Consider the following 22,835-nt stretch of genomic DNA (forward strand, 5'->3'; position numbering starts at 1 on the left):
AATGAAACTTTGATGTAGTTCACTGTTTGTTACGAGGGAAGATTGCACATAGTGGAACAGGCAGGTGTGCGAGGAAGGATGCAAGCACCATACCACAGGTTAATGAATCAATACCTTTGTCAGCACTTGTGCACTCGCTTTTCAAACTGCACCCCTCCCTCTTAACAAATAGTGAACTGTGTCAGAATGTAAATGATAATTTGTTAAACAGATTTTTTTATTTTCCGGACATAAATTCTGCAAAAAATTTCAGAGTTGGTTTTTTGTTTTCATTATGACCAGTGTTTTATTGAGTATTGTGTGCTTATTAATTTTCTAGTTAGATTGAAATTCACTTTGCTTTTGAGTCAAACCAGTCTAAGTAAACTTAGCCCCAGTGTTATTGTTACACTCCTACACTGGGTCTAACAAAACCTAATAGAAGGTTGCATCCGGTAACCTTTGAGATTGACCAATCACAGCACAGCTTATCAAGTCGCGAAAGTGGACATGGGCACATACTTTTTAAACTGTTACCCACACAAAGGTTTGTACCAGAAAAGTTCTGAATGCTATTTTCACTTCGTTCACTTCCAGGTGATGCACACCATGTCAGTGAATAAACAGCCACTGAAAATAGCGTTTTTGGCAATATTCAAGGATGTCAGCTTGTGGAAATATTAGCTAATGGTAACCATGTCAACACAAACCAAAAAGCATATATTCTGCAGGTCAAATATCAGTTTTATATGCAGATTTTCATTTGTTGAGAGATCATTGTCAGTTACCAGAGTATCCCCCAAACCCTAGACAGTAGCTGTTGTCAGATTGGTTAAATCCGTTGAGCAGTCTCGCATTTGACTGGACAGTCATAGGTTGCTCAAACGTTACCCGACATGACCTCCTACTAGGGTTTCTTACGCCCAATGTGGAAGTGTAATGAATAACACTGGGGCTAAGTTTACTTAGACTGAAGTCAAACTGGCTATACTGTGAGTTGACAGTTTGTTTATGAATCTTTGACTACCATAGCAACGTGGAAACTATGACTTTATCAAACAACCTCACTGCCCAGAGAATGTCTGGATAGAAGTATTACTAATTGAGCACTCAACTATATTTATGCAGAGAACTATAAGGTGTTACTTTGGGTAATAAAATCAAAGAAATCTCACAAGAAAATCTCAGGTACAGACATTCCTGCTAATGACAACTACTGGATGACTTGCACCATGTATCCTTGATTTTCAACAGTATTACTATAACAGGGTGTCAAACTTGCATATTCACTGAACTGATAATTCTAAAAAATATAATAATGGCTGTTTGATATCTTCACAAATTGAATGTAACTGTAGATACAACACTGAAAAAACAGACCTTGACTTTCAAACACTACAATCATGAAAAGTAGAATTTACATTGTTCACATATTTTTATTAATACATGTGAGATTTATAGAAAAACAGAGTTTATACACAAGGACAGATCTATATGGACACATCAGGTCATGATGACCTCTTGGACTCCTCCTCATCTTCTAATGTGGGTGGATGCTCCAGCACAGAGTCGATCAACCCAAACTCCTTTGCTTCATAAGGATCCATGAACCGGTCGCGCTCCATACTGTCCTCTGAAAACACAGCAGCTTACACTGAGGCTGAGGCTAACGTGAACATGATTACTCATAGTGATGGTTACTGAACTCATTGCACAGATACAAGGACAAGCCTGAGTGTGTGGCTTCCCAATGATAGGAGCATATTGCTGATAAATAAACAAGCAAAGTCATGAGACTGTAAAGGAAATGTCCCGTCCAAGTTGTTGATGATATTGTGCAGGGAATGCATGTACAGATGCAGTAGCTATAGTCAGTTTGGCTCAAAAGTGGACTGATGAATTGCAACCTATGATGGATACTAAGGCTGTAATGAAGCACTGAGGTCAGCATACTGTATGACTGAAACTACGAAAACTTGTTCCTATTTCATATAAACTGTCAATTCATTTGGGAATGGACTTCAAGTGAGACAGTTCAAGGAGAAAACTTGGCAGTAGTATGTTGCAATAGACTATCGCCATAGGTGTTTCCCCCTCTCTAGTCGCCACAAATGGAAACTATAATCAGAGACAGTATACTGACCTCAGTCCATGCACTTGTTTTAGGCTACTAATATGACATAGGGATGTGTTCCTGCCAACACAATACTAACCTATGACCTGGAGAGGCTGCTTTGTGTGTTTAACATAAAGTCTGTTAATCTGCTTCTTCAGTTTCACGATTTCTTCAGCTTGGATCTGGATGTCTGTGGCCTGCCCCTGGAATGGTTATATGAGAGACAGTTTGAGTGAGTGAGTGAGTGAGTGAGGGAGAGAAGGGAGGTCTAGAGACTGGAACAGATTTTCAGTTTTATCACATCAGTTGGTAAGGATCCTGTCATTCTGAAGTAATTACAGACTTGTTCTCTGGAATAAATGCTGAGCTAGCTGACTCAAAAAGTAGGAACTTGGTGATGTGAATCAAGCTCTAAGGCCTAGTACCACTTAACTTTGCTGCTTTTGTGTCCTTGTAATTGTCACTCCGCAATATACCGAAAATATGATGGCAGCCTTGAACAATAAAACAATTCAGTGACTGATATTACAAGGAATGATCCACACCATCTAACAAGAGACAGAATAAGACACCTGATCACACATATGGCCTCTTCTAACAAAAGAAAGACACATTTCTGTTTCACTAGACAATATTACAAACCAGGCTGGGAGGTCCAGAGATGGTGTTTAAACATACCACTGAAACTTTATCACACCAACCCATGTTATCATTCGGTGAATTCAGTCCATTGAAGGATTAACCAACCCATAAAGATCCGGGGTAGAATAGATCTTCAGCAACCCATGCTTGCCACAAAAGGCGACTAAGCTTGCTGCAAGAGGCGACTAATGGGATCGGGTGATTAGGCTCACAGACTTTGTTGACAAATGTCACTGGTTTCCAACTACACAGATCAATGCTCATCCTGTTATCAATGGATTGCCTGGTCCAGACTCGATTATTTACAGACAGCGGCCATACAGCTGGAATACTGCCGAGTGTGGCATTAAGCTAAACTCAAGGATTAACCTACCGATGCCTGTCCGGATGGCTGATGCACCATGATTCTGGAGTTGGGTAATGAGTGCCTCATGCCTGGTTCACCTGCACACATCAAAAGTGACGCCATGCTGCATGCCTGACCCACACACCAGGTGGCGATAGGGGGCTGGATGTACTGCATGGTGTCATAGATGCCCAGTCCGGCCGTCACGGAGCCCCCTGTTTCACACACAAGCCAAGACGTACAATACACTGTCACAAAAGGAAGATTCATTGTACATAAAAACTCAAACCCTGACAGACAGAGTATAGTCTCTTATTAATGTAAGGAAAAGCAACCTAACCAATCAACAAATTACACCAAGTTTTTCCTCATGTTTTTTTTAATGCAAGCTGTAATATGATTAGATTGTTCCTCTGGCTTCTTCAAATGGTGTTAAGTCTACATATTCAGTTGCTGGTATCCACGCCCTGGGCATGCCTTGAACCCGAGCTTTTCCGTCTCTCATTGATTTACATTTTCAGTCTAAACTTCTGAATGAGGATCGGGTGGTCAGGCCTGCTGACTTCGTAACCAAATGTCATTGGTTCCCAAATGGGCAGTTGATCACTGGATTGTCTGGTCCAAACACGATTATTTAAAGACCACCCACATATTGCTGGAATATTGCCGAGTGCAGCGTAAAATAAAACTGACCCACTCTAAATGAGGTTTTAGCTATAATGTAAAAACCAGTGATACTACTGGTGTGAGTAACATATTGGCAGTCTGTGAGTGAGTATTGCTGTACTTCACTTTCTGCGGGGTACACCAGAAATGGGCATGTTGTATCCAGGTAGTGAATCGAACCCACATCCTTGATCTGACAAGTCAATGCTTTAATCAACAGGCTACCCCAACTCACTGCACTTAATATCAACTTGGCTGGAAGATCTACGCAAAGTGTGCAACCATGTTTTTATGTAACTGTATACACAAATATCTCAAACATATACCAGCAACACCTAGCAAACAGGATATTTGGAATATAAGCACTTCTGACCTGGGCTGTTGATGTACATATGGACTGCCTTCTTGTTGCTCTCTGACTGTAGAAACAGCAGCTGGGCCACCACAAGACTGGACAAGTCATCAGTGATCTGTGCGGTAAAACAATGACAGTGATTACTAGGAGTCATCTGATACATGTTTATATCAAACACTAACATATTTTGGGCATCACTTACACTAACATATATTCACATAAATTAAGTTAGGTTTAAGACTGCATACTGGGATAGAGTTAAATAAAAACAATTATAAACAGGAATCTTTGAGTTTGAAGGAGCCAGAATGTCTCATCTTGAGCGAGAGTGAGAGTGGAATGCTTTATCGTCTGCAGCCCCAACATTTTAACGAATAATTCCTCTGTGCAACCTAGGTGTTAGTCCACAATGTGACTAATTCTTGTCTCAATTTTAATATTGACTATTAACTTTATTATTGCACCAAGATCACTTTTTGTACCAAGGACCATTCCACAAAGAGATCATAGCAATGTATATATCACGAACATCAGACCTTAGTTCAAACTTTGTTCTAGCTGCCACTAAACAAAGACACAAGAATATCCCATTATTGGTCATACCTGTATCATCCTTAATCCTAAAATCAGTACATACAACCATGCAATGTCTATAAGGTTTGTTTTCCAAATGACTGTCATAGGCTATGAAACTGAGTCTGTCAAAACCACCATTTATCTCTTGCTTCAGTGGAATCACAATCTGAATGGAATAGTCTTCACATAGCCATTGGTGAATACTGCAATACAATTTCAGTCATCTATACACTTCTGAGTGTACTTTTGTTCTGTTTTCAAATTTCAAAACAAGAGTCTTGTCTTTGTATTGTTTAAAGCAGAGTCTGGAACTGAATTGCCAGTCTGAAACAAGTGCTAATGACTGCTTTCACTTCATTTAGTCATATTATGATGTATTAAAAACAAAATTCATCGAGACAGGTGCTCCGTCCAGTGACGCCATGTTTTGATGTGTGAGTTTCTGGATGCGACCGACAAATCACCGAACGTTGCTGAGAAATCTCCGAAGATGGCCAAGCGTGTTTCAAGTATTACCAACACTGCTTCCGATAGGGGCGTTGTGTTTATGTTATTACCGGTAAGCTACCGATATCACTGAAATTGTTTCGAGAGTGGGCTGCGTTTGTTTATATTTGAGATGCAATTCCTTCAAATTTGCCGTAATTCCTTCAGCTACTTAGGGGGGCCTGGACTTACTGGACCCATGACACAGATGATTCTTTCCTTGAGCAGCCTGGAGTAGATGTCGTAGGCCCTCTCACCACGACCTGTCTGTTCTATGACAATCGGCACCATAGGAATGTGTCTTGCACATGTTGTCTTGAGGCCACGAACAGCTGCCGGATTGCTGTATACTCGCAACAATGCCTACAGTAATTAAAAATATAAAAATAACATTCAGAAAGTGCTTGTCATAACACTATGATATGTTAAACTAGCGTAAAACAGATACAGAAGCTCACTTTATTCATTGCTATAACATTATGCAAAAATGCAGGATACAGATGCAGGATACTGATGTTTAATTTTTAAATACATTTTATATGTAACAATACTATACTCTTATGGCACATATCTGTGCTTCGACGGTCATATTCTACTCATATTTATATCTTTGTGACAAAGAGAATGAAATACTTTGTCAGCTTCCCAAATTTCACAATACTTAACACCACCACTAACTGCTGATTCGATCGTCATTACAGTATTAGTACGTGCCCTGACTGTGACAGGTTTGCGTGATTAGGACAAGTTTATCCTGACCTGTACCACTTTTAGGTTTACGTCACCTCCGACCATTTGCGATTGCATGGAGTCTTAACGGGTTTGAACCGCTTGTGAACGGATAAATGGCGTGGTTTTTATTTGATGCGAGTCTGCTTACCTTCACACAATTCATCTCGACAAATTTGCTCTGAGAGTCCTCACTTTTGACAGACCTTCACCGCAAGTAACACGTGCATTCTACTTCCGCAATAAACACGCACTTGTTCTACTTCCGGTAAAATGGCGGAATGACAACGGCACTAGCCTTAAGTTGACTTGTTTGAGATGATTTTTTAATATCCTTCACATGTTGGGCTGTTTTTGAAATGGCAACTAGTTTGAGAAGAAACACGTTCACTCTTAAAGGGTATGAGACGTTGACTTGAACTTTGTTCACTTGCATATCAAAGGATGCACTTGACATCGATTTGTTTACATCGCCAGAAGCTGTCTGCTTCAGTTGCTAGGCAAGCGAACAAGTCGTCTTGTCCGCCGCACTGTTTTCTCATCCATGTTCATAACTGACAGTTGATAAATAAATAAGAATACGATTATCCATATTTGTATTTTCAACATTAATTGACTGTATTACATTAATCTTGTGTCTAACGCTGTTGTCATGACACTACCCTCATACTCATAGAATCAGGTATAATATTTTCGTTTAGTTTCTTCTTTTTACAAAAAAAGCCTTATTATAAATGACAAATATACTTCTTGATCAAACTGCAAAATAATGCCCTAAGGTCTTCAGAGCTTTACGCTAATATTTAAACGTACAAATCTTATCTTCAATGCATTTCAAACCAATGATATTCCAGTTAATCCCATATAAACAGTTGAGCAGTGTACTTGAGTGATACATGAAGTAATATACACTGTTTGCTTGAATAACAAATTATATGAGTTCTATTTAATGTATATTTTAAAACTTTAGATATTTAACTAATGACTGATCACTGACATACTTATCGCTGTGCAATCTATCATTGACAGCTTGCATTATCCTGTTCCACATCAAACTAAAGTGTGAGAGTGTGGGTGATCTCAACACTGAAAGGAATGCCAGAATAAAAGCCTGCTTTCTATTTCTTCAGGTGTGATCTGCCACAGTCTCTACAACAAACATCAGGGATGGATCGTCAGAATATTATGAGACTGAAGGTGAACAGAATTGCTATTGTACAGGAACTGAAAGTTGAGCATGTACTAGACCAGCTGTGTGATGCTGGAATCCTTAACCTGAAAGACAGGAAGAAAATAGAAAAAGGAACAACGCCTAGCGACAGAGCACGGATCCTGATTGACATCCTTCCAACAAAACCCAGAGAATCTGACTGGTACAAATATTTTAGAGAATCTTTACAGAATCCAGATGCAAATGTTGAATTTCGTAAAAGGTACAGAGATTTAGTTGAATTTCTTGACAACACAGTCATCCATCGACCTGCTTCACAGGCAAGTCGTTTCAGTGATATTGATAAAAAAGTTGACACATTTCAGTATCCAAAGTATGAACCTCTGCCAGCAATCACTGAAAAGCAAGGAACACAGAATATTTTATACCTTGGAGGAACAAATACAAGTGTCACTGAGAGTACATTCACTGAGACTGAGAAAGGGACTCAAAACAGCAACTTAAGTAAACCTGAAGTAGATGATAAAACATCTGTGTTTAGTGAGGAGAGTCCAGAGTCTATGACCCTTATCAAAGGTTTCTTCCATCAATGGGTTCCAGTTCCAGATAATTTCCATTCCATGATTGAAATTCCAAAAGAACAGGTACAGTTACTGACAGAGTCGAATGAACCAGAGGATAGGGAGTTGCTTGAGAGAGAGAAAAAAACCTGTCAGAAGATGAGGAAGCTGGAGGTTGTTGCTGCACTGAATAGAAGGAAACAACTGCCTTTAGGATTTGAAATCAGCATGTGTGATGCTTTTCAGGAATTGCTGGCTGAGCCAGAATTGTATCCCTTTTATCTTAAATACTTCAGGCATATCATCATGAGTGGGGTAAATATAATTCAAGACATTGCAAACTCATATCACTCGGTGCTTGAAGCATTGGAAGTAGCAAAAAGCACAGAGGCAACTAAGCAAGTTATAAGTACTGGATTCAAAACAGTCGATCTCTTAATGGATTTTGGATCTCTTGCTGAGGCTGAGGAGGTGCTGAGTGGTCTGATAAGGTTCCTCAACACAAATCCATGTATTGAAACGTGGATGGCGAAGTACAAGGGCTATGTTAAATTGATGCATCTGAGAAACAAAAACTATGATTTTAATGGCAGCCAGCAGGCGTACTTCTGGTCCACTGAGGTGACCTGGGCCATCAAGATGATGTCATTTGGACAGGATATTATTGATGAGTCGGGAACCTTCATTGGTCTTAGTTTCATGCTGTTGGAGACAGGCTCTTTGTCAGCTGCACATGAGTGGGCACACAAGGCACTGAAGGTAAGTCAGTGGGATTTAAAACTTACACTTCTCTTGGTAGGATACTGTGGTATTGCTTCAAAAGAGAACACTCAAAGATATTTAGCAACACGAATATTCAACTTAGACTTTAAGTAGATTCGATAAAGATGTCAGCTGGGAAGTCATGTTCTTTAACTGATAATCAGTAAATATGGTTTGTTGTTAGATGTTTGAAAGGATTTAAATCTTTCAAATACTATATACTTGTGTATGCTGATTGATAATTGTTATGGATTATTCTAATTAGTCCAAGAAAATACCTCTGTGCCTCATATTATAGTGATAGACTCCATGTAATGAGCGTGTTTCCAGTGTAAAATAAATGAATACAGATGTTTATTCTAAAACTACTTATGAAATTTACATGTACAACCATACCACATGAGTAAAAAGTGGTTGTTGCATTAACAGTGATTGCTTTTTTAACAATTCCTGAATGTTTAGTTGTAATCCAGATATACTGACGGAAAACAATAAGGTATCCCATGCTTTCTTCTCAAGTTTTGTATCGCATTACTTGTAAAGAAATGTGGAAAAAAAATAAAGGAACACCCTCATATAACCTCATATTTTTTCCCTCAGTATATTTCATGTTGTACAGAGCTCCAGATATTTGCATATTTTACTCAATAAAAATCACATTTACTCAGTTAATTACAAATCTGTGAGCACAAAAAGCACGTTAGAATCACTTAAAACCCAACAGGTCCATAATACCTTACGTACATTACTCAGTTATGGTGGGCAAGCTGTCTAAGGCGCCAGGCTAGTGATCCAGCAAGGTTGAGGTTTCGGGATCGAGCCCACCTGTGACCGGGTGTAAAAACCTTGGAGTCAACTTTGTGTGCAGACTCTTTCAGTGTTGTCACAACCCCTAGAGTACAGTACACAACCCTGTGCACTTAAAAGAACCCACGAATCCGTTGTTAGATGACCAGATGGTGGCCACATGAATAAGTGGAAACACTTAGTTGTGACTACAGCAGTGTGCAGTAAACTCGGACAAAGTGCTGTGACTTATATGTGTCCCAGTCCAACCAGCTGTGAATGGGTACCTCTTTAGGATGAGAGCCACAATAAACTCAGTGCGCCTGGTGGCAGCAAGAGTTGTATACTCCCCAAGGAGTTGAGACTGAAATGCGATGTGCTGCTGAGATTGACATCCAGTGATCGAGGGGAAAATACCAGCACCTTGAGCATGCACTGGTGCGTGGATATGTGCGCTATATAAATATCCTATTTATCTATCTATCTAGTTAACTTAAAAATTGGCTTGCATATAATTCATCATGGTGAACAAACTCTCAAACAGCATTAGCTAATGGTAGCGATGGCTACTGTCCGCGGTTTGCTCCAATAGTCACATGACTTCCATGTTGAATATTTAGAAATGGCTGCCAAATGTTTGACAATATGGCAATTACTAAGAACTTTTAGTCTGTTGAGATGCATTCATATTCATGTATTTAGAAGACTGTTCAGCACCCAATGAGGAAAAGAAAGTGTGTGTAAAAGTGCTCAATTCTTTTAACTAGTGGGAGTATACAAAATGCTAGTTACTCTTGAAAAAATACAATTACTCATACATAAACAGACATGGGAGTAAATACCCAATAGCTAGAAAATTTATCTGGAGCTCAGTGATTGCATGACTGTTCAGTGCTCATGGCTGTTGTTTTTGTCATGGTTTGTAATAGTGTTCACATTGTTCCCCCAGGAAGTGGAAGCTGACAACACGCCCAAGGTGATAGAGTGTCTGTGTAATGCTGTGATGGTATGTTGTGCCAAGTGGCAGGTCAACAAGGCTGAGATGCTGGCTGTGCAGGCTGTGCAGATGGCAAGGTTACCGAGTGCATGATTCTGTACAGTATATCCTAGTGCATCAAACTGATGAAATTTGTGTAATGGCTTCATAATTAGTCTTTGATTAGCAGTTACAAGAGACACACATAATGGTGAATAAGTTATTTTTCTAATTTTACTATTCTCTGTTGTTTTCTCATGTACACATACATCTCTCTGCTTCTTAGTTTTCATTCATCTGATGACAAAGTAAGAATACACTCTGAAATGTTGTGTTCTTCATATTATGGGAGTTGACATCCTTAAAAATTCCCTTTTTATCCCCCAGCTTGTAGTGCGGGGGGATATAGTTGATGCGTCCATCCGACCGTCCGTCCGTCTGTAATCATTTTGTTTCCGGAGCATAACTCAGAAACCATTCAATATTTTTAGACCAAACTTGATAGATATAATGATCTCAACCTATAATTGACTAGATTGTGTGCACACTTTAATCAGAAATAGCCCACCATCAATGTTTGCATCATTTGAAAAGAACAAGGCACAGTTTTCATGGAACCAAACACAACAATTAAAGGAGTGTGTAGCTATTTGTTGTGATATGCATGATTTACAGCTCTGTGTTCTATTTAATGTTATAATGTCATAAATAGTCTTTGTAGAAGTTTGCTGTTATAGATTATATCATCTATAACAGACTGACAGACTGACATGCTATTGTTGCAGGTCAGTTTACGGCAAGTACCATCCTCTGCACCTGAAGGCATTGCTGCACTACTGTCACCTGTCCAGTGAGTTCCTGCATGGCGAGGATGGATTACAAGCAGCAAAGGTATGTCTCCGTCTTGTAATTGGACAGATTGCCAGAAGCGTCATACAGTCTGTGTGTTCTGTTCATCTCAAGCTTATGTTACACTAGCACTATAAAACAAGCATTACTCCAGATTAGTACAAGGTGCAATAATCTTGAACACAACCTTAAAAACTATGACGTTTGCTTGATACTTGTCTTGTTAGTAATCTCTGTACAACATTAAAAGGAGGACAGACTCACTCTTCTGGGTTCAAGAGTTTTATCATTTGAGGTTTGTCATGTGGAACCTTCGAAAAAAAACAGCTAGTCTGGTGCAATACTGCTTGCCATCCAGGCCCAGTGTAAACACTAAACACAGGGGTGAGGTTATATGAAGATTCTACTGGGAATAGTTGTCGGCACTGTCTGTCATTCCAAGTGGGAGGAGTGATATGAGGTACAAAGCATCATGGGAGCTTACAAATCAGTTATTTTCTATGAACAATAAATAAACCTTTACCAAGTGGATTTGTCAAACAGAAACAGTTTGATGAACATTTAAATAAACAAATCCTAAAAATATTTACATTATACATTCCTGATAAATACACTAGGAAACAGCTGACATATCAAAATCTAAATATAGCATCGTGCATGAGTGAAAGGCACAATTACAAGATATTTTGTTTTGTATATCCTATTCAGCAGATGCTTTTCACATAATACCATGTGCTCCATGTGCTGATCATATGGAAGCGATCATATGGAAAATATCATTCGGAATCATTCAGGTACAAACCTTTCCAAGGTAAGAGTTCAAAAGGTATGAGTTCTGAATGTCCACTTTCGCGATTTGGTGAGCTGTCTCTTCTGATTGGTCAGTCTCAAAGGTTAGACTCAGTAGTGGAGTGTACTCAGGAAAAGGACTGAGACTATTAGTTTACTTTGACTGATGAGACACTGTGATATAACTCATGCTCTTTACAGCACTGCAGCAAACCATCATTCTCTCACTCATGTGACAATCATGTCTGCTCCCCAGGAATGTTTGACAGTTGCAATGAGGATCTACAGCTGTGAGACAATCCAGATGGCATTGGCACATCGTGCAGTGAGTCGGGCTCTCATGGTCACCCAGAAGTTTGATACTGATGACTTCTACAACCACTCTATGGAGGCAGTCCGCATTGCTCGAAGTCAGCTGCCACAAGGGCATCCCATGCTTCACATGTTCCTCTGTACTTTTGGTGAGTATATAACCTGTAGTGGACGTCATATGGCAAACTTTAAGAGTTGTGAAACTAGCGATTTCACACATCAAACACATGTTGTCAAACTTTCCTGTCATTTGAGCGATGCCATTTTGTACAACGGGTTGACCAGATGACCAAAACACAACGTGACAATTTTGTTGACTGTGATTGGTTGTTTCTGAACACATGTTTGATAACATGTTGCATGTCAAATTTGAGTTTGACAACACTAAATGTTTGATCGAAAAGTGGTGGGGTAGCCTAGTGGTTAAAGCATTTGCTCATCAGGCCTGGGTTCTGGGTTCAATTCCCAACAACTTATTTCTGGTGTCCAGTCTGCAGTGATATTGCTGGAATACTGAGAAAGGCAGCATAAAACCTAACTCACGCATCAACTCACTCACTCATCACATCATCATCTCACTCATCAACTCATCAACTCACTCAGCAATTCATCAAGTCATTCATCAACTCATCAACTCACTAACTCACTCGCCCACTGACCCACCTACCCACTTGCCCACCCATCCTGGTTACCACCTTTGACTTTGACCCTGAACTTTGATATGAAATCTCTACTGTGTTCTTTTCAAGGGCAGGTTTAGTCTGTGCTTTACTGTTTGACTACCCTTACCCTCTCTGTATTTGGATCTCAGCGTCAGCACTGCAGTGGAAGTCATTGAACTGCCCTAAGGATGAGCAGGACTCCACCCTGAGGTGGGCTGAGGCTGAGGCTAAGCAGGCCTTAGTGATCGTGTCCGCCAGCTACGGAGAAATCAGTCTCAGGTCAGCCCAGGTGTACTCCCTACTGGGCCAGATATACTCCAAGATGAACAGGTAGGGGATCATAGTATATCATCCAAGTGTTACCATTTGATATAAAGATACATTCTTATTTGTTTTCTTATACAGTGCATATAGTGAGGAGGAAAAAAGGGGATCACATGAAAGCACAAGAGCTCCCTTATTTTTTTCCAGATTTCTTCACAAGCCATGCAATACAATGCTTCTGAAGAAACCTGGAAAAAAATAAATGAACACTTGTCCTTGCATGTGGTCCCTTATTTTTTTCTCTCAGTATATTTTCATTCACCAAAAAAGACACTCCACCTAGAAAGTGATGATTCTCAATAAAAATAGATGTTTTCAAGAAATGTGTGATTTATTGCGGATTTCCTCAAGATCTCATTCTGTTATATAGTGACTGTGTCAGTTGTTTTTGCCCAGCAAAATTACCAGTAACTTATACCGTCTTAAGTATTGAGTCGATGCAAACAAATGGCAGTATTGAGCATGTGAAGCATACACATGTTTATTGCATAGAGCAATATTTCAATGTAGATTCTTACACTTTTCTTTGTAGCTTGATAAATGGGTAAGAATCTACATTGATAAGTCACTCAGTGCAATAAACAAGAGGTTGTCATCCATTAAGTTGTATGCAAATGATAATCATAATGGATAACAAACAATATGCATATGTTTCGTACTTACTTTTAAAAAGGAGTTTCTTCAGTCTGTTGAAAATATATTTGACAGATGTTTTGTTTTAACAGTTAAATTTACTGTGTTTTTAAGTCATCCTGATTTGGATGCAGATTTGTGAGTACCAGAATCTACAAATAGCTGATGTAAAAGCAGTAGATAGATTTCTTTAATGTATTATTTTGATTTTCTTATATCTTGTTCAGTTTTGTGTATTTTGCATGCTTATATTTATACATCTATATTGTATATTTGTACTTATATATCTATATGTGTTGTATGTTTGTGTTTATATCCATATAAATATACATGGAATATCTACAAATGTTCTTTTATTGCAATTTCTGGCACAAGGTAACTTTTGACCAGCATTATCATGTGAGCTAATACATATATATCCCTGCAGTATAAGTCTTGTGATTCTGTTGAATAAGGCATTAAACGTATCAAACTTTATACTTAGTCCAGGGCTAGATACCATTGGTCATATCCAACTAGTCTACAAGTCAGTTTGTAATACCTGTTATACATACGTACAAGATTTAGAGAGAAACTACCCCATCTAGTGTTCCACTACTCTTCTTAACTAGTTGTTATGTCTATCCCCTACTCACTACCCCAAGACACACTTGAGAGATGTTTTGGAACAAGTACAACAATGGAGTAAAACACATTTTTTACATCAGACCTAAGCCCTTTCAAGTAAAAAAGTAATAATTTTTATCAACAGCGCTGTTGAAGAACAACTGACAAGATTTTATATAATCATAATATTCCTTATATCTTACATTACATTCGAATGATTGAGAGAAGAACCTGTATGGATATTTATTAAGTATACATGCGTTTGAAGATGCTGATGTCTTAGATAGCATTGTTTACAGGAAATGATATTTGGTCATTTTCTGAATTTGCTTTTCTAGCTATGGTATCATTTTCATGTATGTTTGATTTCATTTTAAAATGGTGCTTGAGTTGATATTAGAATTGGTGTAATGACTTGGAAGGCTTGTCAGTATTTATGAAAAATTATGACGTAATGAGTGGTGAAAAAGTTCAGACTTGATCCAAAGAAATGGTTCATCAAATGAATGCATTTGAAACGAGAAGAAACCCTCCAAGGTGAAAATCTGGGATAATGGTTTAAAGTTACTGTTGTTGCATTCTGGCATTTGTACTTGTCAGTGGTTTCATTTATGAAGCTGTGGGGTCAGTTGAAGCTAAATGATGCCATGCTGATGTGTTTTAAAGGAGAAAAACAAAATAGTATAAATACAAATGTCATTTCACTTCATTTGATGTGTTGATTTAAGGGACATTTCATTGAAGATTCATATTTGGAATATGTTTCATTTTCTTTGTTAAAATGATGATGAGTAAATAAAGCAGCACCATGTAGGAAGTTCGAATTCCTTGAAGAACTAAATTCTGTAAGCTTCTCAGGTGTCAGTTGCCCAAACATGACAGATGATTATTGCTGGACCATGTCACGTATTGTCTACATCCCTTCTCTAGACTGGATGAGGCTGAGAAGCAGCTGGAGCAGAGTGTGTCATACATGCGTCTCTGTCAAACGAAGGACAGCAACTACCTTCTGCTGGCCATGGCAACACTGGCCACCTTCTACAAGATCGTCAACAAGCCCACCAAGGCTGTGCCTCTCCTGCAGCAGGTCATTGCAACAGTCGGTGAGTAGCTGAGTGAGGTTGGTGAGTATCTGAGTGACTTGGTGAGTAGCTGAGTGAGTTGATGTGTAGCTGAGTGAGTCGGTGAGTTGGTGAGTAGCTGAGTGAGTAGCTGAGTGAGGTTGATGAGTAGCTGAGTGAGTTGGTGAGTAGCTGAGTGAGTAGCTGAGTGAGGTTGATGAGTAGCTGAGTGAGTCGGTGAGTACCTGAGTGACTTGATGTGTAGCTGAGTGAGTCGGTGAGTATCTGAGTGAGTCAGTGAGTAGTTGAGTGAGCCGGTGAGTAGCTGAGTGAGTTGATGTGTAGCTGAGTGAGTCAGTGAGTAGCTGAGTGAGTCAGTGAGTTGGTGAGTGAGTTTGTGAGTCAGTGAGAGAGTAGCTGAGTGAGGTTGATGAGTAGCTGAGTGAGTTGATGAGTAGCTGAGTGAGTCGGTGAGTACCTGAGTGAGTTGATGTGTAGCTGAGTGAGTCAGTGAGTTGGTGAGTAGCTGAGTGAGTAGCTGAGTGAGGTTGATGAGTAGCTGAGTGAGTCTGTGAGTACCTGAGTGAGTTGATGTGTAGCTGAGTCAGTCGGTGAGTAGCTGAGTGAGTCGGTGAGTTGGTGAGTAGCTGAGTGAGTAGCTGAGTGAGGTTGATGAGTAGCTGAGTGAGTTGGTGAGTAGCTGAGTGAGTAGCTGAGTGAGGTTGATGAGTAGCTGAGTGAGTCGGTGAGTACCTGAGTGACTTGATGTGTAGCTGAGTGAGTCGGTGAGTACCTGAGTGACTTGATGTGTAGCTGAGTGAGTCGGTGAGTATCTGAGTGAGTCAGTGAGTAGTTGAGTGAGCCGGTGAGTAGCTGAGTGAGTTGATGTGTAGCTGAGTGAGTCAGTGAGTAGCTGAGTGAGTCAGTGAGTTGGTGAGTGAGTTTGTGAGTCAGTGAGAGAGTAGCTGAGTGAGGTTGATGAGTAGCTGAGTGAGTTGATGAGTAGCTGAGTGAGTCGGTGAGTACCTGAGTGAGTTGATGTGTAGCTGAGTGAGTCAGTGAGTTGGTGAGTAGCTGAGTGAGTAGCTGAGTGAGGTTGATGAGTAGCTGAGTGAGTCTGTGAGTACCTGAGTGAGTTGATGTGTAGCTGAGTCAGTCGGTGAGTATCTGAGTGAGTCGGTGAGTTGGTGAGTAGCTGAGTGAGTAGCTGAGTGAGGTTGATGTGTAGCTGAGTGAGTCTGTGAGTGGCTGAGTGAGTAGCTGAGTGAGGTTGATGAGTAGCTGAGTGAGTCGGTGAGTACCTGAGTGACTTGATGTGTAGCTGAGTGAGTCGGTGAGTATCTGAGTGAGTCGGTGAGTAGTTGAGTGAGCCGGTGAGTAGCTGGGTGAGTCGGTGAGTAGCAGAGTGAGTCGGTAAGTATCTTAGTAAGTTGATGTGTAGCTGAGTGAGTCGGTGAGTAGGTGAGTCGGTGAGTAGCTGCGTGAGTAGCTGAGTGAGTTTGGTAAGTATCTGAGTGAGTTGATGTGTAACTGAGTGAGTCGGTGAGTGGATTTTGCCTGACCTTGCAGTTAGCAATATTTCAACAATATGGCAGCTGGCTATAAATGTTGGAGTCTGGACCAAAGCAGAGGTGATTCATTCCAAATGTTGGTAAACACTTATCATCAGTCACTGAGGTTGTGAGTTGATAGGATCAAAGATACATAAAACATTACATTGGCCTTTAAATAGTACAACATTAAGAGCTGGGTCCACTTGCACAAAGCAATCTTAGAGCTACAACAAGCACAACCCTATGTTAAAGTATGGTATTTACAATCACCTGAGTACTGAAATGCTTTGTGGAAATGGACTATACATTTATGGCAAGACATGGAAAGATATGGCGGCTTAGTTTCAGGACCATGTGCTTGTGTCTAATCCAGAAATATTCAAAGCCTCAGATGTATATGTACATGTTGCCATGATCACCATCCATAGCTTCAGCATGCCCTTAAGAGATTTGAAAGCATCCTTGTTAAGGTCCTCATCACTAAAACCCTACGTATTACACGCAAAGTTAAACCAACCAAGATCTTCTAGTCAAGTGGGGAGTCTAGGTTAGAAGTGTTTTATCACAAACCTAGGCCAATCATAAGAGGTCACTATCTCGATGTTGTCAGGCTTGGTGTCATGGTAACCATTCATGGCATTGTTTCTTTCAGTGGCGTTTAGAAGTTGCTTTGATGAACAACAAAGAGAGTTCTGTGGACATGCAACTTCTTTAATATATAGTATTCCCAGAAATTATTGAGAATCATGTTGCGTCATGTAACTCATTACGTTTATTAACTTCTGGCGTTTTACTTACATAAACATGTTAAAACATCATCCTTTTACAGTCTCAGTCTTGTTTTAGTACTTTGTTAGACATCCTCGCTCAGCAATGCATGCCTGAATACACCTAGGCACACTACCCATCAAAGTTTGTAGGTAATCGTGTGACAGGGTATCCCAATATTGGACCACCTCGGCCTTCATATCTTCAATATTTCTCAGTCCCTTTTGGTTTATTCTGTCCTTCATGACTCCCCACACATTCTCAATTGGGTTTAGGTCTGGGCTGTAACTGGGCCAGTCTAAAACTTGAACATTTTTGCCCGACAACCACTGTTTTGTGTAGCGCGCAGTGTGTTTTGGGTCAGTATCATGCTGGAAAATCCAATCATCTTCATACAATGTTTGTGCTGTCGGAAGAAGGTGACCATTTAGAATGTCAACGTATCTTTCTTTTGTCAAGTTTCCCGTGAAAACACACAATGGCGTCACTCCGCGAGCCGATATGCAACCCCACATGTGAAACTTCGGGCTATGTTTTGGTCGCTGGTAGATAGGTTTGACAGTATCTTTAGTCCAAATTTTCACACAGTTAGGGAAAAGCTAAACAGAACTTTCATCCGAAAAGAAAACATTATCCCAATCTTGATTTTCATGAGCCCGACACCAGTTTAAACGTTTTTCCTTTTGTGCATCTTTCATTAACGGCGAGGGAATTCCACGTTTTTTCACCCAATTAAGTCTCTGTAATTCCTGCCTAACTGTTTCATTGCATACCTGAGGACTTCCTCTGCTAATCATTTCATTTCTGATGTTCTCAACACTTTTCAATTTGCCCCTACTCACAATCTGCCCAAGTCTTCGGCGATCCACAACACTGAATTTCCTAGGCGGACCTGCCCCTGCTTTGTGCTCTATCCCGGTTCCTGTTTGAACATTCTTCAAAGTTCTGTATACTGTAGACAGAGGAATACCATGTCTACAAGCTAACACTTTAGCATCAGCCTCACCCCTTTCAAAATCATCTAGAATGAGCTTTCCTTTCTCTCTTGCTGTAAATTCTGCCATGTCAACACAGGAAGCCGTCTGCTCAGACAAGGGAGATAACTCTTGACGTAATGAGCTGCCTTCTAAGCCTTCAAGAGTTGTCTCCCTTATTTAGTATGCTTAGTGCATAGTGAAAGCCCTTTTTCCAATCTTAGCATCATTAGAAAAAAAACAAAGATTTTCTCAATAATTTCTGGGAACACTGTACTATAATCTACAGCACAGTGTACAGCTTGTATTATATTTAAGAAGTAGTATATCCATAGAACTCTCCTTGTTGTATGTCATTGTTTCCTACACTTACAGCATATAGGTAAATAACCATGAATAACTAAATCACTCTAAAATTCTGGAGAGGTAACTGTCCATGGATTTGGTTACATCCCTTGTTACAGAGTCTGGTGGGTTCTATCTCCGTTGGGTACACATGTGTTACGACAACCTGGTGAAGCTGCTCCAGCTTGAGGGAAAGAACAAGCAGGCAGATGAAGTGCAGAAGTCTCTCACCCTTTGGCTCCAGGAGAACCCTGTCCTGGACAAAACAGTCAGTCTGGAAACTCTGCAGCAGAAGCCTCCCCTGTATAAGGAGTTCATGGAGAAGTATGACAAGTGGGGCTCCACAGTGAAGAAAGCCCTGCTGGGATTTACTGCAGGAAGTGGCAGCTAGAGGCAACACCCACCTCTATCTCCATGGATAGCATTTCAGTATGTTTCCATGGCGCTCCCAATCTCAAATTACCCACATTTGATTTGCTAGTTCTATGGTTACGAATGTTTGCTCTCCTGTGCCAGTCAGAATACAAGTTACAAACCATCCTCAACATTGGGATGGCAATACTGCATGATGGCTAGCCCTAGAGTCCCAGATGATGGACAAGAAGCAGAAATGGCGGTTGTCATGGTTGTGCATCAGTTTCAGACAGGAAACATTTAGGTATTTTTTGTGATATGTCAGATATGTCAGATATGGCAGATGTATAATTAAAAGAGTATGACATCAAAGTACCCTATTAAAATCTGTGTAGTATACATCCTGTGAAAACATTACTGAACTGGATTATTGTTGAATTTGTTGTTGATTGTTCAAAAATATGTATTTTGAATTTTGACAAATTTGGAGGGATATATGATTTCTGTTCCTCCCATATGTCCAAGGATATCATGCAAAACTGTGATGCTTGTTAAAGTTGTTTAAATGCATTGATTATATGTTGATTGTCCATGTTGATAGTATTTGTATTGTCACAGATACTATTGACAGAGGAACCATCTGATAATTATACAGGGAATGCACACCAGGCACAGAAAATATTTTATCAGTCATTTCACAGATTGCCTGAGCTCATTGAACAGTAGCTTTATATCGATCGCACCATGTCAGCATCATATGTTTAGTATCATAAAGACAGTGAAACCTCATTAATCTGGACCCCCTATTACCCAGACTGTAACTGTGTACTTTAATACAAAGTTCATTACTATATACCGCTGCTTCATAAAATTTGAAAATTTAGTGAAGATTTTAAGAAAAGGTAGTTTTTGTCAAGTCTTCAGATAGAAGACATAAACATGAACGCTTACTTTTATGTGATTTCATTTTTTTCGAAACTTGCATTTCTTTTGCCGTTCAGTATATTTCACTGTACAAAACACTATATATATTTCAGAGTACACATTGTCTGAAATATAATTATTACAATGAGCCAAAAAACATATCCACACAATGAATGCATTACAAACAAAATATAACCATAATTGTTCAATCAGACTAGCTGTTCATTCATTTCAAATATTCCAAAACATGCCAAATATTATTCTATGTTACTCCGTTGACACAATATATCTACTTACAATCTGTACCTGATAGTAGATCACAGTCCAGATGACCAACTGGTATAGCTTTAATGTGATGTTAGATTGTGTGAATGTGTTTATAGACTACCTGCATTATTCATCATAAATATTATCAAAGATATTTAGCAGTTTGACTTGTTACCGGTAAGTATTGTCCATTGCGATGACCAAATATTTGTTGTACTACATATTATTGTATCTGTTTTCATTGTTACACTGGTGATGTCTATATTTTGCAATGGCCATGTATATTTAAGAAATGCAGAGTGAAGAGGGGAAGTTGTTTATCACATAGCTGCAGGTAGAAAACACAAAATCAAGGAGTAGTTTTTATTGCATGTTGTACAACCAAGTCATTTATTTCTTTTAAGAGATAACATTATATACAGACTCTTTAAAAATGTTAAATTTACAAGCTTTGAATTCTTTCACCTGTATTTAAATAATGAGGATTCCCTGAAAACAATTAGATATCAGCAATAACAAGCAAGTCCTTTTAAAATATGGGGGAATGAGATTTGTATTTCATTAATATGCTCATAAACACACAACCTTTTACCTGTACCACTTTACCTGCTAAAGGTTGACAAATCTCACTCACTTCTTGAGGCAAAATATAGACTGTTTAATTGCCCAGTCCCATATAAAGGAAACATCACACTACCCCCTCAAAAATACTGTAAAGTTTTGAGTTACTTTCTTTATGGGTTTTAAAAATGTATGATGTTTTTCAATAACTCGATCAAATTTATAACTAGAGCTACTTTATCTTGCTGGACGATGTAGATTCCTGTCTGAAGTGAGGTTGTACTTGTTAACCAGTTGTGCTGAATTGTATGATTGGTTAATTTATGTTTAATCAGTTTAGGCTGAAGTAAATTAACCCATCACCACACAAGACATTACAGACTGGTAAATACTAGAAGCAATAAGATTGTTTTAGACACTACATGAAAGAAAGAGAACTCCATGTGCTGTATGATGCTAGTGGATGGTAGAGTTGTTGTAGCAAGATACCCCACACTTCTTGTTGGTCATTGTTTATGTGATACCTGTTTGTAGACACGCACTGTTTTTAAAATATTTTAATTGCACCCGTTAACATTCCTTAGATATTTTAGCTGCAGTTCCTTTGTGAAAAAGCACTTATGTTTGACAGATGTTGAATCCTCCTACTCGTGTACAGCACTTGTATCCTGTGATTGATTACTGGCAGTATTATTAGGAAAATCGTAAAACCTCAAATTCAAGTCCTATTTTTTTTATTTATAGTCTTATTTGAAATAGTGATAACACTAATGATGAATCTGTTGTGACAACTGTATGTACAATCACCTAGTTGTTTTGGATACTTAAAGCACCTGCTGCAGTGAGTTGCCTTTAGGATAGTCCAGAAAATGTAGTTCTTTAAAGAGTTCAGTTTGGTATCATTCGCTGGTCAGCTTAAATCAAGTGGATATACAAAGTAACAGCTGAGTATACAAAACATTTGTCAGCAGTAATAGACTCATGTGCTCTGACGTAAGACCTCACTGGTTACGATTAGATCGGAGAATGGAAGGTCCACTGCAGTTAGTTATGATGTCATGTATAGAGCCTAACCTGCACACATGCACAGAGTATAGTTCATTGTTTAGTCACATTTGTTGACTCACTGCATTTTTGTTGTCAGCTAGACTTGGCTCCTGTCTACATAAGCTTGCTGCACAAATCAATAGAGGAAACCAGTTTATGTCTCAGCTTGTCATGTGTCAGCTAACAAAGACTTGTTTGAAAGTTGTGGTATTTATATACATGCAGATCAGTGTATACTGTGATGCTTGTTTTCAAAACAAATTATTACATGTTATTGTCAATGGCCAGTTTAAATTGTGCAAATTTTACAAAGAGTGATTATTAATATAATTTTGAAAGTACTGACAACAAAAGTGATGTCAGTTTAACAAATTATTACCCAATGACAAATAAAATATATTTCTAAATAAAAATGGTGAAGTTCTTTATCATGAATCAAGAACTCTTCATATTCACCCCAATCTGAATATTTGACACTACAAATATATTTCACATAGTGTTGCCAAGGTATCTCTGAAAAGCCTCAAAAGAGCCCCCCTGTTCACAGTTGTTATTAGAAGATTCATTGTGGAGCTTGATACAATGTTATAACATACAAATCTCTACTCATCCATGAAAGTCATGTGTAATAATCATAGTGAAAGTCCGCAGTATCT

General features: G+C 39.1%; 2 protein-coding genes across 2 annotated transcripts; one reads left to right on the forward strand and one right to left on the reverse strand.

Annotated features, from left to right (window-relative positions):
• Positions 1–1,395: 1,395 nt before the first annotated feature.
• LOC137290869 (ATP-dependent Clp protease proteolytic subunit, mitochondrial-like) lies at positions 1,396–6,150 on the reverse strand. The gene is made up of 6 exons (XM_067822031.1): positions 6,047–6,150; positions 5,359–5,529; positions 4,123–4,219; positions 3,111–3,298; positions 2,193–2,298; positions 1,396–1,612 (listed from the first exon to the last, which is right to left on the reverse strand). The coding sequence occupies exons 1-6, from the start codon at positions 6,059–6,061 to the stop codon at positions 1,488–1,490; spliced, it is 702 nt and encodes a 233-aa protein (XP_067678132.1). The 5' UTR covers positions 6,062–6,150; the 3' UTR covers positions 1,396–1,487.
• Positions 6,151–6,254: 104 nt separating this feature from the next.
• Positions 6,255–19,445, forward strand: LOC137290537 (uncharacterized). Its single transcript, XM_067821562.1, has 9 exons — positions 6,255–6,295; positions 7,026–8,385; positions 10,124–10,248; positions 10,936–11,041; positions 12,045–12,249; positions 12,912–13,092; positions 13,834–13,857; positions 15,256–15,428; positions 19,146–19,445. Exons 1-9 carry the CDS (start codon positions 6,255–6,257, stop codon positions 19,415–19,417), a joined length of 2,487 nt encoding a protein of 828 aa, XP_067677663.1. The 3' UTR covers positions 19,418–19,445.
• The last annotated feature ends 3,390 nt before the right edge of the window (positions 19,446–22,835 follow it).

This window comes from Haliotis asinina, chromosome 7, assembly GCF_037392515.1.
Source record: "Haliotis asinina isolate JCU_RB_2024 chromosome 7, JCU_Hal_asi_v2, whole genome shotgun sequence".
Classification (NCBI taxonomy): Eukaryota; Metazoa; Mollusca; class Gastropoda; order Lepetellida; family Haliotidae; genus Haliotis; species Haliotis asinina.